Source organism: Lampetra fluviatilis, chromosome 33, assembly GCF_964198595.1.
Source record: "Lampetra fluviatilis chromosome 33, kcLamFluv1.1, whole genome shotgun sequence".
Classification (NCBI taxonomy): Eukaryota; Metazoa; Chordata; class Hyperoartia; order Petromyzontiformes; family Petromyzontidae; genus Lampetra; species Lampetra fluviatilis.
This window is the reverse complement of record NC_136307.1, coordinates 4,417,783-4,434,502: the sequence shown is the minus strand read 5'-3', so window position 1 is coordinate 4,434,502 and position 16,720 is coordinate 4,417,783. Positions and strand designations below refer to the sequence as shown.

The following is a 16,720-nucleotide window of genomic DNA, read 5'->3' as shown; positions in this document are numbered from 1 at the left end:
AAGACACTGCAGAAACGGTGGGCATATATTGGCTTATATTCTTAGGTTTTTTCGGTAAAGTCACGTAGGTAAAAACATTAAAAAGTAAAATAAAATAAAAATAAAAATCACGACGTTTCGGAGGCAACACAAGCTTCCGTCTTCAGGTGGTACCGTCACAGCCACGACAGCTGTATCAAGTAAATGAGAGATTGCAGGAGTTATTTACTTGATACAGCTGTCGTGGCTGTGACGGTACCACCTGGAGACGGAAGCTTGTGTTGCCTCCGAAACGTCGTGATTTTTATTTTTATTTTATTTTACTTTTTAATGTTTTTACCTACGTGACTTCACCGAAAAAACCTAAGAATATGAATCATTGCAGTCACGAAAGCTTCAAATCTAGAATATATTGGCTTCTTAGATTAGAAGTTTTCGTGACGGCAAGGATTCATACTCTGTTTTTTTCGGTAAAGTCGCGTAGGGAAAAAAATACTTAAATAAAATAGAATGAAAACAACAAAAATTGAATCAAATCACATCACGGCGTGTTTCGGGCGCAACACAAGCATCCTTCTTCAGGTGGGGACAACGAAGCGTAAGCACAACAGCTGAAGAAGGACGCTTGTGTTGCGCTCGAAACGTCGTGATTTGATTTAATGTAATTGTAGTTGTTTTTATTTATTTAGTTTCCTACGTGACTTTACCGAAGAAACCAAAGAGTATATATTGGCTTCTTAGAGAGAAAGAGATGAATCAGTCTTGTATGTTGTGTAATGTGCTCACTTGACCCATTAAGCCACGGCCATTCACCAGTGTTCAAAAATAACAATTTCTTTCAACGAATCATGACCATGAAGTGCTGCAATTCGCCCAGTCACTGCGAGTGTGAATTGTTGCACCCACGCTTTATACTGCGGCGTTAATCTCTGCATCGTGCCTGTTTTGTTGACCCCGGCAGGATGACTACATCATGCTGGCGGCGTTGGACGATGGCAATGAGCTCGTGGACGGAGGGAAGAACCAGGGCATCGATGATCTGGAGGAAGGAGAGCTCCGTACCTTCATCCAGTCGCTCGGCTTCAACAAGCACGGACATGGAATGGCCGAGAACCCCGAGGAGGAGCAGGGAGAGGAGGGGGGGCGGCCTCCGGAAGAGGGAGACGCCGTCCGGAAGCGAGACAAAGCTGGTGCCACCAAGGAACTCAAGAAGGAGAAGGTGGACAAGAAGAGTAAGGGAACGGAGAAGGCGAAGACAAAAGAAGAGAAGTTGAAGACAAGAGAAGAGAAGTTGAAGACGAAAGAAGAGAAGGTTAAGACGAAAGAAGAGAAGTTGAAGACGAAAGAAGAGAAGTTGAAGACAAAAGAAGAGAAGTTGAAGACGAAAGAAGGGAAGTTGAAGACAAAAGAAGAGAAGGTTAAGGACCGTGCGGTTACCCGTCCGGGCAAAACGGCTGAGGCAAAAGTGCCAGCCAAGAAACGGGATGGGGCTCGCGAACCGCTGCAGCTGAACGAGGTGTCAAGCAGCACGCAGGCTGCCGCTGGCGGCAGGAAGGCCAAGCAGGCGGACGCGCTTGCGTTCACCCCGCGCCAGCACTTGCTCATTAAGCCCGGCGGGAAGTGGCACGACATGGAGTACACGAGCGAGTCGAACGCCGCCGAGCAGGACGAGGAGCTGGTGCGGCGCCACCTGGAGCTCGCCGAGAAGCTGCTGGACCACGAGGTGGAGCTGTACCGTACGCGGCGTGAGAACCAGAAGGGCGGCAGCTCGTCGTGGATGAAGACGGTGGCGAGCGCCGGCACGCTCGCCGACCGTATGGCGGCGGCGACCATCCTGGTGCAGGACGCGCCCGTGCACAACCTGAGCTGCATTGAGACGGTGCTGTCGCTGGCACGCACCAAGGGCAGCCGGCGGCCCAGCCTCATGGCCGTCGACACGCTCAAGGAGCTGCTCGTCTCGGACCTGCTGCCCGACGAGCGCAAGCTCCGCAACTTCTCGCAGCGGCCCTTTGACCGCCTCGACGAGCTGAGCAGCGGCAACAAGGACGCGCGCGATCGCCGCCTCGTCCTCTGGCTGTACGAGCACCGCTTGAAGCGGCAGGTGGCCGAGCTGGCGCAGACGCTGGACCTGCTGTCGCACGACACGGTGGAGGCGACGAAGCTGCGGGCGGTGGGCGCGGCGCACGAGCTGCTGGGCAGCAAGCCCGAGCAGGAGAAGGCGATGCTCACGCTGCTCACCAACAAGCTTGGCGACCCGGCGCACAAGGTGGCGTCGCGAGCGGCCTACCTCCTGGAGGGGCTGCTGGCGCGCCACCCCAACATGAACGGCGTGGTGTGCCGCGAGGTGGAGCGGCTGCTCCACCGGCCCAACGTGGGCGCCAAGGCGCAGTACTACGGCGTGTGCTTCCTCAACCAGGTGGCGCTGAGCCACGACGAGGGCGACCTCGCCGCCAGGCTCGTGGGCGTCTACTTCTCGTTCTTCCGCTCGTTCGTGAAGAAGGGCGAGGTGGACTCGCGCATGCTGGGCGCGCTGCTGAGCGGCGTGAACCGCGCCTACCCCTACGCCAAGCTGGGCGACGGCGCGCTGAGCGAGCAGCTGAACACGCTGTTTCGCGTGGCGCAGGTCTCATCGTTCAACACTGGCGTGCAGGCGCTCATGCTGCTCTTCCAGGTGATGGACTCGCAGCAGGCGCTCTCCGACCGTTACTACTCGGCGCTTTACAGGTTCGTCCGCGCTGCGTCGTCGCATCGTCGCCGGTGCTGTGAACTCCGCTTTTAAATGAGCAAAATCTTTTTATACGTATTTTTATCTTACACGTTTTTATTACAGTCGAGCTGTCGGCATCGTGCGATGTGAAGGCATGTTAAGCGTGACGCCGCGAGACGGCGAATACGTTTGGATCTCTCGTAGAGCGGTGTGTGTTTGGAAATACGCGTTGGGAGTATTTGGCTGCTGTACATTTCCACGTCATAAGTTACTTTGTTGAGCTCTCATTTGCGGACAGTTCTCTTCTGAAAAGAGCTATCTAGTGGGCTTTACCTGGTAAAATAAAAGGTTATTGTCACCCCTTCGTCTTCGAGCACAGCCCCGCGGAAGTGGAAATCACAACTAACTACTTCTTAAGATCCCTTCAATGGTTCTCCGGTCCACACTCCAGGGGGCATCACCCTCCCACTCGCTCTGCTCCAGAGAGCGTAACCGTAAAGCCGATCGCCCCCCCTGCGACGTCCACTGCCCTCGGGGCCCCCCCCCCCCCCGGTCGCCCTCGTCCACACCCCCCGCCCCCTCCTCCACCCTCCACTCAAACCCCCGAACCCCTCGCAGGAAGCTGCTGGACCCAGGCCTGTCGTCGTCGTCCAAGCCCAGCATGTTCCTGAACCTGCTGTACAAGTCGCTGAAGGCGGACGTGGTGGCGCGCCGCGTCAAGGCGTTCGTCAAGCGCCTGCTGCAGGTGGCGTGCGCCCAGAGCGCCGCCTTCGTGTGCGCCGCGCTGTTGCTCGTCTCCGAGGTGCTGCGCATGCGCCCCGAGCTGCGCTCCATCCTGGACACGCGCGCGGTGAGGAAGGAGGCGCGAACGCACGCACGCACGCAGCCGCGCGCTTTACGCGCGCAACTGTAGAACGACGAAGGAAACCGGCAGGTAGCTTCGTCAAGTAACTGATGGCGGCGGCGTTGGCGGTGGAGGAGGGAAGGAAGGCCGAGTGGGTTTGGGTTTGCTGGAAAATTCCCGATTGTATTCAGACACTTGAGCCAGCTTGACGCGAACCCGAACTGCGCAGCCAATCAGCAACTAGCAATAATGAGACTCGTATCTGGATAGCCAACCAACCGCAAGTACACTTGCACAGATCCGAACCAACAAGGCAACCACTCGCAATAATCACACCACCCTTAACTAGGTATCCAGCCAACCATTATTACTAGCAATGTCCTCAACTAGCTAGCCAGCTGGCTGGCTACTAGCCGTAGCTCGAACCAACTAGCCACCCAGCCACGGGTACAAGCACTGTCAGTGACTGTCACCACAGCGAGCCGGCGGGGGGTCGGGCGCGCTGATTGTCTTCCAACAATCGCAGGACTCGGACGACGAGGAGCACTTTGAGGACGCGGCGGAAGAGGACGAGGTGGACGTGAAGGAGCGAGCCAAGGGGGCGAGCGGCGCGTTCTCAAAGCCCGGGGTCACGGAGTCGAACCCGGAGGCTGGGGCGGAGGGCGAGGCTGGGAAGAGCGCAGCGCCCGCTCGCGCCGGCTCGTCCGCATGCGCCTCCTGGGTTCACCATCGCAACCGGGACGGTGAGTGTGGAGTCACCGGCGGAGTCATTGGCGTCGTTCTCGGCATCGTCGGCGTCGTCATCAGCATCGTTATCGTCAGCATAATCAACATCGTCATCAGCATCATCAACATCATCAGCATTGTTATCAGCGTCATCAGCATCGTTAGCATCAGCATCATCAGCATCGTTATTATCAGCATCCTTATCAGCATCGTTATCAGCATCATCGGCGTCGGCATTATTGACGTCCTCAAATTCGCCATCGTCACTTTTTCTGCAGGGAGAGGCGCTCGCCAGCTCTTGACCTTTCTGTCTGTCTCCGTGCCTCCCTGTGTCTCGCGTGCGGGAGCAGGAGACCGCACGGGCGGATTGTACGACCCGGCGCACAGGAACCCCCTCTACTGCTCCGCCGACAAAGCGTCGCTCTGGGAGCTGCGTCTGGTGAGCGACGCCGTGGCCCAGACCCGGCACCCTGTCACCCTCTGGCGCGCTGTCGAGTCATACCTCTTGTCAAAGTCTGTCGACGTGGTGCCGGTATCCCTGGCTCGCTAGTAGGCGGTATAGAAAGTGGGATCATCGCCATCCGTTTTCCAGCCGTACCGGGGATCAAGCGTTAATATTAAACTAGACTCTTTATTTTACCAAGTAAGGCCCACTGAGCTAGGCAGCTCTTTTTTAGAAGCGACCTGGCGATCACAAATGATTGCTCAACGAAGTGGCTTATCATCATGTGGAAATTGATAGCAGCCAACTACTCTGAACGCACGTTGATTCTAAATGTGGAGGGAAAAACCGGAGGATCCGGAGAAAAATCCACGTGACCACATTGAGAGAGACACAAACTCTACATATGCAGGCGTCGGGGTCGGGATCTAACCCACGACCTCCTGTATACCAGGCGACGTAGTTAACATCTCCCCACCGTGGCGCTCATACGCTCGTAGAAGAAATGGCTGGAAACATTTAAAAACAAAACATTTTTGCAGGACACCCCTGCGAAAAAACAAAAATTCCACCATTGGAACCTCCTTTGCCAGTAGCAAAATATAATTGGTTGTTTACCCTTTTATCTGGCAACAAAACTGACACCTTTTTTAAATTATTATTATAAAAAAAAATTCCTACTCGTGGCTCTCCTGGATAGATAAAAAAACCTACAAATTCCATCGAACCGCACAGCGACCGAGGACGGAAGGAGCCGGCTTCACGGTTTCCTTATGTGGCCAGCGACGGTGAATGATGGTGGTGACCACCCGAATCGACGGGGGCTATCGAGCAATCCACTCGTCGCGACGACTTTGGGTGTCATCTTTTATTTGAGCTCCGCGTGCATGAGAAACGACGGTAAGCACCCACCCAACGCCCGCCCCCTTGCACTCACTTGTTGGTGATTAACGTCGTCGTTGTTGTTGTTTGTATGTTGCTGTTGTTGCAGCTTGCCAACCACTATCACCCGTCTGCAGCCTTGTTCGCCAACACCATCCTACAGGTACAGACATCTCTCGAGCACCATCCTGCCCTACCTGTGTGTGAGTGTGTGTAGTGGGGAGTGGTGGTGTAGCGGTTAGTGCTACGCTGCACTACGAACCTGGCGACCCGGGTTCGATTCCTGCTCATTGCCAACACCCAGTGATGATTATCTGAAAAGGTTCTGGGGCTCCCCTAGGTCGACTCAGCCTCCAATGAGTACCTGGTGCGGTGTGTAAACATCGCCACTGGGGAGGCAAAGGAAGGCCGGGCGTGGTGTTGGCACTCCCCCCCCCACCCGTGTGCCGTGCCGGCCTTCATAGGTGCTCGACGACAGCACTTTCTCCTGTAGTCTGTTAAGGCTGCGAGGGGGATCTTGACTTAAAGCTTTTGTGACTGCAGGAATTGGTCTTCTTTGGGTCTTTCGGTAAAGTCACATAGATAGGTTCAAAGAAAATAACAAAAAACTACGACGTTTTCGATCGCAACACAAGCGGTCTTTTATATATCCATCCACCCACACACACGCAGTGGAAGTGGGAGAGTCAGCCATAGGCATCCGGCAAACGGGGTGGGGGGGGAGCGGGGGAGAGAAAGTAAAACAAACAAAACCACAAAACTCTCCGGGGTCGGAGGGCGTGGGGTCGTCTCGGGGTCGCCGTTCCTGCGCACGTTCACGTGGCCCAGCCGATGCGCCAACCGCGTTGCCGGGGCGAGGCCGCTCGCACCCAACGCGCTGGCACGCGGAGCCGGCGCTAGCTTGCGGGGTTAGCGATGCCCGGTCAGCGCCTGGGGAGTGCGGGACTGCAAGGCAAACGCTGGCAGCCTGAGTTCAATCCCGCGCCGTCGCTGTCGCAGTCAGGCCGCGTCCGACGGTCATCGCCTCGTTTTGTACCTCGCCATCAACGTCGAGTGCAGAACGTGGCGAGTCGTTTACGTGTAAAGCAGTTGGGGAGGATGTATCGTCAAAGCGATTCGTCCCCCACCTTGCGGTACGTACGTATGCACGCCGAACTTCTATGGCACCGTGCATCGCTAACCGTTGCGAATCGGTGGTGCGAAACCACGGTGCCGAGGTGTCGCCAAACCACGTTCACGCGTCAAGCCGACAACCCATAAAAACAATCGAGGTTTATTTGTACATATATATTTTTATTTTCTATCCGAATCGTAACGGATCGTCGCCACGCGTCTCATCGCGACGGAAGAGCCGCGCTCCACGCTCGCAACGATCGCGGCTCCGGCCCCACGCTTGTTTGGTAAAAAAAAAATAACAAAATTCTTTCCACCGCTACTGCTGCTGCTGCTTGCTCCTGAAGGAATGGAAACGATCCCCCCCCTGCCCCCTTTGCTACCCCCCCCCGCCACCGCCCAGCCGTCGCGGCCCAATTAATGACGCCGGAGTTATGTTGTAACGAGCGGCGGAGCGCGGCGCTGGTGCCACGTGAGATGAGAACGTGCTGATGGACGCGCCGAGAGTGCCGCGCATGCCTCCGAGCGCCCTGTTATGGAAAGCGCCCGGCGCGGTTATTCCTTTACTTTTTAAGTTTCGCGCGTGCGCGAGCGAGTTCACGCGCGCGCGAGTGTGTGAGTGAGTGATTGTATGTGCTCGCGAACAGCACTTGCCCCAACAGTCTGTTAAGGCTGTATGGGGGCTCTTTGTCTTTGTGCGTGCAAATCGGTCCAGAGAGGGATGGCAGTGGCTGTGGTGGTGCTGGTGTGGGGAGCGGTGGTGCAGTGGTTCACGATCAATTTAACAGTCACGAATATCTAAACCAGTCCCGGGCCTCCTCTAGGTCGACTCAGCCTCCAATGTGTAAACATCGCCATACAGGAGACAAAGTGACCGGACGTGGCGCTGGTCACCCACCCCCTCGTGTGAAGTGCCGGCCTTCATAGGTGCTCGCTAACAGCACTTGCCCCAACAGTCTGTTCAGGCTATACGGGGGATCGTTGTCTTTGATTGCGCGTGCAAGGACGAGTGTGCATGTGTGTGTGTGTGTGTGCGCGCAGTGCGCTACGAACCCCAGGGTCGATTCTACCCCAAATAAATATTAGCACCGGGGGAGACAAGGTGGTCGGGCGTGGTACCGGCCACACCCCACCCACTTGTACACCGGTCTGGCCTTCATAGGTGCTCGCTTACGGCTCTTGCCCCACCGGTCAGTAGAGGGCACGGGGCGCCGTCTCCGTGTCGTGTCTGCACCATCTTCCCTCCTCCACGCCCCGGCTCCCACTGCCTCTTCCCGCGCTGGTGAGCAACCGAAGGCGGCCTCGGCACAGCCACATCGGCCTTGCTCGCCAGGGCCAGATTCTACGCGTGTGCGTTGAACTTCTTTTTCGGGAGGTGCTGGGGGGGCGGGGAAGGACAACAAGCTAAATGCAGAAAGCTACCGGCGGCGAGCGAGCGACCGATCGAGCGAGCGATTCTGGCAAGAGGGGAAACTCGGCGCACGTGTAACACACAAAAAAAATCCCACGCGAAAGACTTGGGAGTCGCACGCGGCCGATCGCGCCTTTTCCGAGCAAATGTTTCCCGTCGGCGTTTTTTTGAGCCGAAAGGAATCCCAGGCTGCCGAGCTGCGGGGCCCGCTTTCTCTTAATAGTTTGTTGAAACGGCTCAGCGCCGAGTGTTGTTATCGAATTGGACTTTACGAGGATTGATGGCGTTCCCACAAACTCGGGCCGCGATGACATTCCGCGCCGCGCTCTGTGTTTCCAGATATCGCCGGGCGTTATTACGTGAATTATATCAATTTCACATCAGCGAAATGTCAGCCCCTCGCTCTCTCTCTCTTCTCCCTCTCCCTCCGCCTGTAATTAGGCGGCGAGAGCAGCGCCGGCTCTGCCACCGCCGCCGCCGTTCGTTAGCGACGATCAAATATCATTTATATAACGGATGACATTAACATTCCTTTAATAACTGGCCCGGGGATTAGGTATGTAATATTGGTCGCGTAATTGCATTCCATTAGAGGGAGCTCGGGGTAGAGAGGGGGGTGGTGGGGGAGGGGGGGCAGTGGGCTGAGGGGGGGGAGAAGCGCTCTGCGCGGCGCTGTGCGGCGGAGAGCGAGCGGGCGGCGTGTTCGGTGACGCCGATCGTCGTCGCCGGCCGTGCCCAGCGACGGAGCGACGCCGCGGGTGGTCTCCACGGTTATTAAGGCCCCGTTCGCTCGCTCGCTCGTTCGCTCGTCCGTTCATTCCATCGATCGTGTTTTGTTCGTGGTACGCGCTTTCGTGACCGCCGTTAGAGGAGATGGGCGGGTTTGGGGGGGGGGGGACAGGGGCCGGGGGGCTCAATTGGGGAAGAAGTTCTTGTAACCGCGCCTTACGTGGTGCTGTTTGTGGCTGGCCGCTTGGGCGTTCCTGGCTGTTGGGTTGGGCGGCACCCCCCCCCCCCCCCCCCGTGTCCAGCGATGGAAGTGAAGACGAGAAACGGAGGCAGCTGTGCCGGGTTGGCCCTGCTGGGCTCCTGCGCCCTCAAGACTCCCTCGCCGCCATGAACTCACTCCCGACAGCGCCACGAACAATATAGATGTGTTTATTTATTCGTGAAGTAAAAAAAAAACTCCACCACGTGCGGGGTTGGTGTTGCGTTGCAGGATTTGTACCTCGGGCGAGCTGTGCGTTGGCAAGCCCGAGGGATTTTTTCACTTTATTTTATTTTTTAAACATAAGCTAAAGTAAATTTTCACGCGTGGGGTTTTCTCGCCGCCCGTTGTTACGATTCCTCCAGTGGCGTTGTTGCGCAACCTCCAAAGGCAAAGATCACCCGTAGAGCCTGAACAGACTTTTGGGGCAAGTGCTGTTAGCGAGTAGCGCCTGGTGAAAGCCGGCACGGCGCACGAGCGGGGTGGGTGGCCTGCACCACGCCCGGCCGCCTTTGTCTCTCCCCAGTGGCGATGTTTACACGCCGCGCCAGGCACTCATTTGAGGCTGAGTCGACCTCAGGGGGAGGCCCAGGACCGGGTCAGATAATCGTCAGCGGTGTGGTGTTGGTGGCCGCGAGCGGGAATCGTGTCTCTGCCGGCGCGCCAGGAGACGGCAGTGCAGCAAGTGGACGAATCGCCATCTGTTACCGTCTGTACGGGGATAGAGCGTTGCCCCCTCGCGCCCGACGTGGGTTTTCTCTTGCGAGCTCTGGTTTTCTCCCGCTTGCAAAATGAACGCAACTCATCATTAATTGGACAAAAGAACCCCTCGTATGAATAACAACTCAACGTTGCAGCTGCAGCGGAACCCTCGTGAACACGAGTCATCCGTCTCCTGGATAAATCGCGAAACGTTTTATTGTTGTTTGGAATCGAAGCGGCGACCTCCGGATGGCAAGTCCGGCACGCTGCTAACCGTCACTCCGCCGTGGCCGCTCCCGGTTTCGATGAGAGATGCGATGCATGATGCACTATGCGATATCTGATGCGCGATGCATTATATGATGTGATGTATGCTGCGATGCATTATATGATGTGATGTATGATGCGACGCACAATGTGATGCGATGCGGCTTCACGCTTCGGCGCTTCTCATCACGCGGCTACCGTGACCGCGTCCACAACAAACGCGGCATTCAGCTCCCGCTCCCTCCCTCTCTCGGGTGCTCGCTCTAAAGTTCCGTAGAGAAAATATTTACTCGCGGGACTCCCCCCTCCCCCCAGCAGCGATGTTGAAAGAGATGTTTTGTTACCTCCACGGGAGTTTGTTTAGAGTTTCCTTCCCGCTCGTTATTTCACGTTGGCGGCGATCTGAAACGCTGAGGCTGGGGCAGTCGTAACGCTCTCTCCTCCCCCTCCCTCCCCTCCTTCCCTCCCCCCCCTCCACTCCCCCCGTCTCCCCGCTGCAGGGCGAGTGCGTGAGCTACACGAGCGACCCGCTGCAGGACTTCACCCTCATGCGCTTCCTCGACCGCTTCGTCTACCGCAACCCCAAGCAGCAGCGCGGGGAAGGTGGGGTCCTCGAGCCGTGCACGGTCTGGGGGGGGTGGGGGGGGTGCCGAGTTCGCCCCCGGGGCAAAGCGGAGGGGGGGGTGGGGTTGGGGGGGGCAGGGAGGGGGGTGAATCGAAGACTGAAGGAAAGCAGCGCTTCGTGAAAGTTTCCTTTGAGCCATCGAGAGTACCGTGTGTACACACACGCGTGTGTACTGTGTACGCGCCATGTGTGCGCACGCGAGAGCACGCACAAAGCACGGGCGCACATACACGTGGAAGGGCGCGTGCGCGTTCACACGCGCACGGACGGACGCACACGGACAGGGGAGGCAAAGTGTCGCCACTGCACGGCTGAGCGCAGATGAACTTTGACCTCGGGGGGGTTGGGCGGGGGCGGCCTCCAGTGAATTAGTTTGGTAGTTGGGAGTTTCACGTTTACAGCTTCATTATTGTATGGGGGTATTGCTTTTAAAATTGCAGAGTGCAAGCGGAGGAAGTGACTTTGCCAAAAATATTATTAGGAATTCATTCAATTGGTTTGTTTTATTTAAGTGACCGGGTTAGGGCCCACAGAGACCAGAAGGTTTTTTTTCAAGTGGGCAAAAATTAAAAATGCAGTAAACCGGGGGATGCAAATTGGAGGATGGATTCTTGGAATTCAACGTTCAGCCGTGGAGATGGAGCGTTTAGATCGCCGGCATCGCGGGACCGCAGGGGTGCATGGTGGCAAAGGCCTTCGATCCAGCGGTAAATAGATATACCACGGCTCACGACGATGATGATGATGTCCAGCGTCTACTTTCTCTGTCCCGCTAAGCGCCGCACTCGCATCATCAGCAAAAAAATGCAATAAGAAATATTATAACAGTGATTATGATTTGCAGACCCCCCCCCCCCAATCCACTGCTGGATGACGGGGGCTGCCAATAGTGGGGTTTGGTTGACCGTACTTCACTGCACTGGTCGCTGCATGTTGGTGAAGTGGGAGTAAGCGGTGTGGTGGTGGTGGGTGGGCGGGGCGGAGATGAAACTCGCCACTGGCGTTAGCCGTGGCCAGGACTCGAACCCGGGTGGCCAAGTAGCTGACAATGACGACAGTGGCCAACAAACTCTTTTGACGGCCGCGTTGATCGTCACCATCGGTGGCATAGCCACATCCATCCCCCCACCACCCCTTCACCAGAAAAATAATGCTTAAATCTATAAACGTAACTATTTAAATTTTTAGCAGGTGAGGCCCACTGTAGTTTTGAGCGAACAAAACGCGACGAGCTTCTCGCGCCCGCGACGCCAGCGGAGGCTTCCTGCTCTTCTCGAGTTGACCCCCCGACCTCGGGTCGTTCGTCCGCCCCTCTCGCCTCGCAGAAATGCTGCCGAGCGTCTCGGTCATGAAGCCCAAGCAGAAGCGCTTCCTCGCCCAGGACATCCGCAACCTGCCAGGTAACGACGCTGCGCGCCGGGTGGAGGGGGCGTCCGTGGCGGCGGTGGCCACGGTGGGGGGGTGGGGGGGGGCGGTGGGGGGCGGCGGGTGGGTGGTTGGGGGCGGGGGGGGAACGTCCGGCGCCTAAAATGAAAGCGTCGGAGCGGAGAGACTCCCGAGCGGCGCTCCCTCCGCGCCGGCTCGTTAATTGGCCGGGGTCGAGCCGGGGTCGAGGCGGGCTCCGTGGTGCCCAGAGGTCGCCGGGGTGAGAAGTTGTTGTGGGAGGAGGCCGTTGGAGGTGGGGGGGGGCGGGCGAGCGGGCGGGCGGGCGGCGGTAGCAGGGTCAGGAAGAAAGGTGGTGAGGGGGTTGAGCGGGGGGGGGGGGTCGGCATGGGGGGGGGTGCATGACGTCGGAGGTGGTGGTTGCTCCTGCCGCCACCCTGCCCTCGTGACCTCCGAACTCACCGGGCGAGGAGCTCTGAGCTCCGCGCGGCTCGCCGCGGGCAACGAGGAGGGCCCCGGAGGGACGGCGCAAACTCCTCCTGTCCGCCGGCGTCTGTCATCGCCGGGATTAATGCCGGGGCTTTGGCTAAATAAATAAATAAATAGGTGGTTAAGTCGGTGGGGTCGGGGGGGCGGCCCCTCCCTGGCCCTGCGTTAACCCGTCGTGCGTACGCGCACGCGGGCACACGCCCCCCGTACAGCTATACGTCCAGGGCTGCGCGTTAATGGGATCGAAGAGACTTGAAAGTTGTGGTGAAGGGGCTGCTGCTCCTTGGGAGAAACGTCGCCAAATAGAAAATCGCACGGCTTGGAACCGTCGCGGAGAAAGAGGCCCCGGGCCGCGGCGAGCCTCCCGCCGGATAAATGAACCCTGAGGGCGTCGCGGCGAGCACGGGACGGACAGGTGGTCGGACGGACAGAAAGACGGATAAAACGGCTGGGCAGAGAGACGAAGGCTACGTGGACGAACGGACAGAGATATTTTGTATTTTATTTTTTGACCGAGCGTCGCTTTCCAGCTCTGAGAACTAAACGAACGTCTCCGTCGTCGCCCGAGTGTGGACGGTGGCAATAAGAAGTCGATCGAAGGAGAGTTTTTCGGAAATCGCCTCTGCGTTGTTGGCAAACCCGTGGATCCCGTCGCCCTGAAAACAATGGGGTTGATGGGCGGATCTGCTCGAGTTTGGGGGGGGTGATTCCCCATCCCGTGGCGCGACGCCGAGAGGGCAATCGGGGTAACCTTGTTGAGGCGGGGGCGGGGGGTGGGAGAGAGACAAACAAAACAGGAGAAGTCACTTGGCCTGCAATGATTCTTTGCACCCAGCGATCTGATGAATCGCCCCAATTCCTTTGGGGGATAAGTCCGATAGACATTATCTATTCTCTCGTCCACCTTCCTGTCGGTATTCAGGTGAGGGTCATTTGGTCATAGGCGGCGACCTTCCCTCCCCCCATGTCACGCGACTTTGCTGAGACGCTGTCGTGTTGTGAGGTCGGCACGACTGATGCCCAACTCCTGGCTCACCGCCTGACGGAGCCGTGGCGCCGTTTATTCTCCGACACGGTGGCGTGCGCTGAAGTAGAAACTAAATGGCCACGTTTTGTTTTCGCGACAAATCTTACCAATTGGCCGCCTCGGGTGGCGGCGGGTTAAGGACACGTTTGTGCTTACGTGATCTCACACAAAAAAAAACCTTTATTCTGATGCCCCCTTCCTGCCTCCCTCTCTCCGCCCCCCACCCCACGTGGCCCGCAGTGAACAGCAAGGCCTACCTGGAGCTAGACGAGAGCAGGGTGCCCGTGGACGAGCTCTTCTTCTACAGGTGAGGTCGCCCGCACGGCGACGACGCCATCCTGAGGGGGGGGGGGGCGTGGCGGGGGGGGGGGTTGTTTTTTGTGTTTGCCCGGCGGGCTGGAACGCGTCTCATTTTGTATTTCATTAAACAAGGCCGGCTTGACTGGCGGTGGCAGCAGCTGGGGCGAGGGGTTCACGGGTGGGTGGGTGGGCGTGAGGGGGGTAGATTGCCTGATAGAGGGGGGGAGGTGGGTGGATGGGTGTGGGTGGGTGGGCAGGTAGGCGCGTGGGTGGGCAGGTGGGCCAACAGGTAAGTGGGTGGGTAGGTGGGCGGATGGGCGGGTAGGTGGGCGGATAGGGCGGGCGGGTGGGGGGTGGGTAGGTTTGGCTGCTTGCTAGGTGGGTGAGCGAGTGGACCGGGTGTGAAGGTGGGTGGGGTGGGTGGGTGGGGCGGGTGGGTGGGTGGGGTGGGTGGGTGTGCAGGTGGGTGGGCGGCTCGGCAGGCGGGAGCGCGGGGGGTGCTGCGGGGTGGAGGATCGTTTAAAGTATAAAAATAAATAAGGGTATAATCCCGCTCTATTGACCTTGAGCCGCCGGGCGGGCGGGGAGATAAGATCGGACGACGCAGGAACCGAGTAAGTCGACGCGCGGCGACGTTAACCGCGGCGGTGGCGGGTGGAGGGGGGTCAGCCGCTCGGCCGCTAAAGAGGTTCCATTTTCTCCTGCCCCCCCCCACACCCCCCCCGACACCCACCCCCACCCGCTTCCCGTGCGGCCGCCCCGGCCGCGATCATTCCAACGCTCGTGTCCGACCGCGGTCGACGATGTTTGTTGTTGCGCGCCGGGCGTGACGGGGGAGGGGCGCTGCAAACGTCGCCGCACGCTCGTCGTCGGCTCGGCTCCACGCGAGCGGCGACGTTTGCAGCGCCGCCGGGGACCCGGGCCAAATCGATCGGCACGCCGACGCGTCGGCACGACGTGGGCGCACGCGCGACGAAGGCCGCCGCTCGCCGCTCGCGGGTGCCGGTGACGTCGCCACGGCTCCCGCCGCGCCGGGCTTGGGCGCGCGCTGTGAGGCTGCCGCGTGAAGCGTGGGAAGGCTGCCCGCCGCCGCTGGCGGGAGGTCACGGGACAGACGCGCGCAAAGACGATGAACCCCCGTGTGGCCTTCGGAGGCTTTTGGGGCAAGTGCCGGTTTGCGCGCGCGGAACCCGCATTGGTACACGCGCAAATACGCACGTGTGCACACGAACACAATTACATACTCGTGCATGCAGACACAAAGATGAAGATCCCCCTAATTAGCCTAAACAGACTGTAGGGGCTGTTAGCGAGCACCTATGAAGGCCGGAACGGCACACGAGGGGGGTGGGTGGTCAGCTCCACGCACGACCGCCGTTGTCTCCCGAGTGGCGATGTTCACACACCGCATCAGTTACTCGTTTGAGGCTGAGTCGACCTAGGGAAGGCCCAGGACCTGTTGAAATAATCGTCACTGGTGGTGGCCACGAGCGGGAATCGAATTCAGGTGGCCGGGTTCGTAGCGCAGCGCGCTAACCGCTACACTACCGCTCGCCACACACATACAAATGCAAAAACACACGCGCGACACGGGAAACACGTCACACACGGCCGGGGTGCAAACTCCACCCGGGCTTTTGTGAGATAAGGGTGGGTGGGAGGGAGGGGGCTGGGGGTGGGGGGGGCGTGGGGGGGGCGTGGGTGATGTCAGTGGCTGCTCGGGACCAAAAGCTCCTTCCTTTGCCCTCATCGGGTTACGGCCGTTATCGTGAAAAAGTTGTGGGAGGAGGAGGAGGAGGGGGGGGGTGGGAGACACTTGGGACTGCGCAGGAAGAGGATGCGTACGTGCGTTGGTGTTCCCGGATCGCGTGAGCCGTGTTCGAATCGCACCTCTCGGCGCTCTCTGCGGTCGGACAGGTGATGTTGCCGTGTGGCCGCTGTCTGGCAGAGGGAGAGAGACGTGAATAATGAATTAATGATGACAACGAGTAAAAAAAAAAGTTTTCCCCGCTTTCGTTCCAACCGCGCTGCTGTCGCCACGGTGTCGCGAGACCCGGCGGGCGATGGGAGCTTCGCGCAGAAAGCGGCGCACCCTCCCCTCACTACCCCCCGCCGCGCCCTGCGACCTACAAATAATTCTGTAATTTGGAACCAGAATGAATGAGCAACAGCATTAAAGCTGAATAAAAAAAAGGGGCGGGTTTTTATTTGGTGCTGTCGTTGGAACGCCTCGCACCGTAACTCCAGCAGGGACCCGGATTCGAACCCAGGTGTCTCGGCGTCTCTAGGCCGCCTGAGGTGCCACAGCGACATTGGCCTTCCTCTAAACGTGGTGATTGTAATGGTGATTGTGATGTTGGTGGTGGTGTTGGTGTTGGTGGTAGTGCTGTTGGTGGTAGTGGGGTGGAAATACCACCACCCCCTCTTGTGCCGTTCCGGCCTTCATAGGTGCTCGCTAACAGCACTTGCCCCTACAGTCTGTTAAGGCTACACGGGGGGATCTCTGTCTTTGGTGGTAGTGGCGGTGGTGGTGGTTGTACTGGCGGTAGTGGTGGCGGTAGTGGCGGTGGTAGTGGTGGTGGTAGTGGTGGCGATAGTGGTGGCGGTAGTGGTGGTTGTACTGGCGGTAGTGGTGGTGGTGGTAGTGGTACTGGCGGTAGTTGTGGTGGTAGTGGTGGTGGTAGTGGCGGTCGCAAAGACTTTTGCCACCGTGACCGACGCCGCAGCTCCAGCCGTCGCAGCGGGTGCCCGTGGTGGTAGTGGTGGTAGTGGTAGTGGTGGTGTTAGTGGCGGTGGTAATGGTGGTGGTAGTGGTACTGGCGGTAGTGGTGGTGC

General features: G+C 58.4%; 1 protein-coding gene across 1 annotated transcript in view; it reads left to right on the top strand.

Annotated features, from left to right (window-relative positions):
- The window catches only part of LOC144943944 (CCAAT/enhancer-binding protein zeta-like), a 33,589-nt gene that overhangs the window by 1,942 nt on the left and 14,927 nt on the right, over positions 1-16,720 (top strand). The window contains 8 exon segments of the mRNA XM_078871846.1: positions 941-2,703; positions 3,305-3,536; positions 4,057-4,273; positions 4,607-4,695; positions 5,690-5,743; positions 10,562-10,664; positions 12,012-12,086; positions 13,826-13,892. Of these exon segments, the coding sequence (XP_078727972.1) occupies positions 941-2,703; positions 3,305-3,536; positions 4,057-4,273; positions 4,607-4,695; positions 5,690-5,743; positions 10,562-10,664; positions 12,012-12,086; positions 13,826-13,892 (2,600 nt within the window).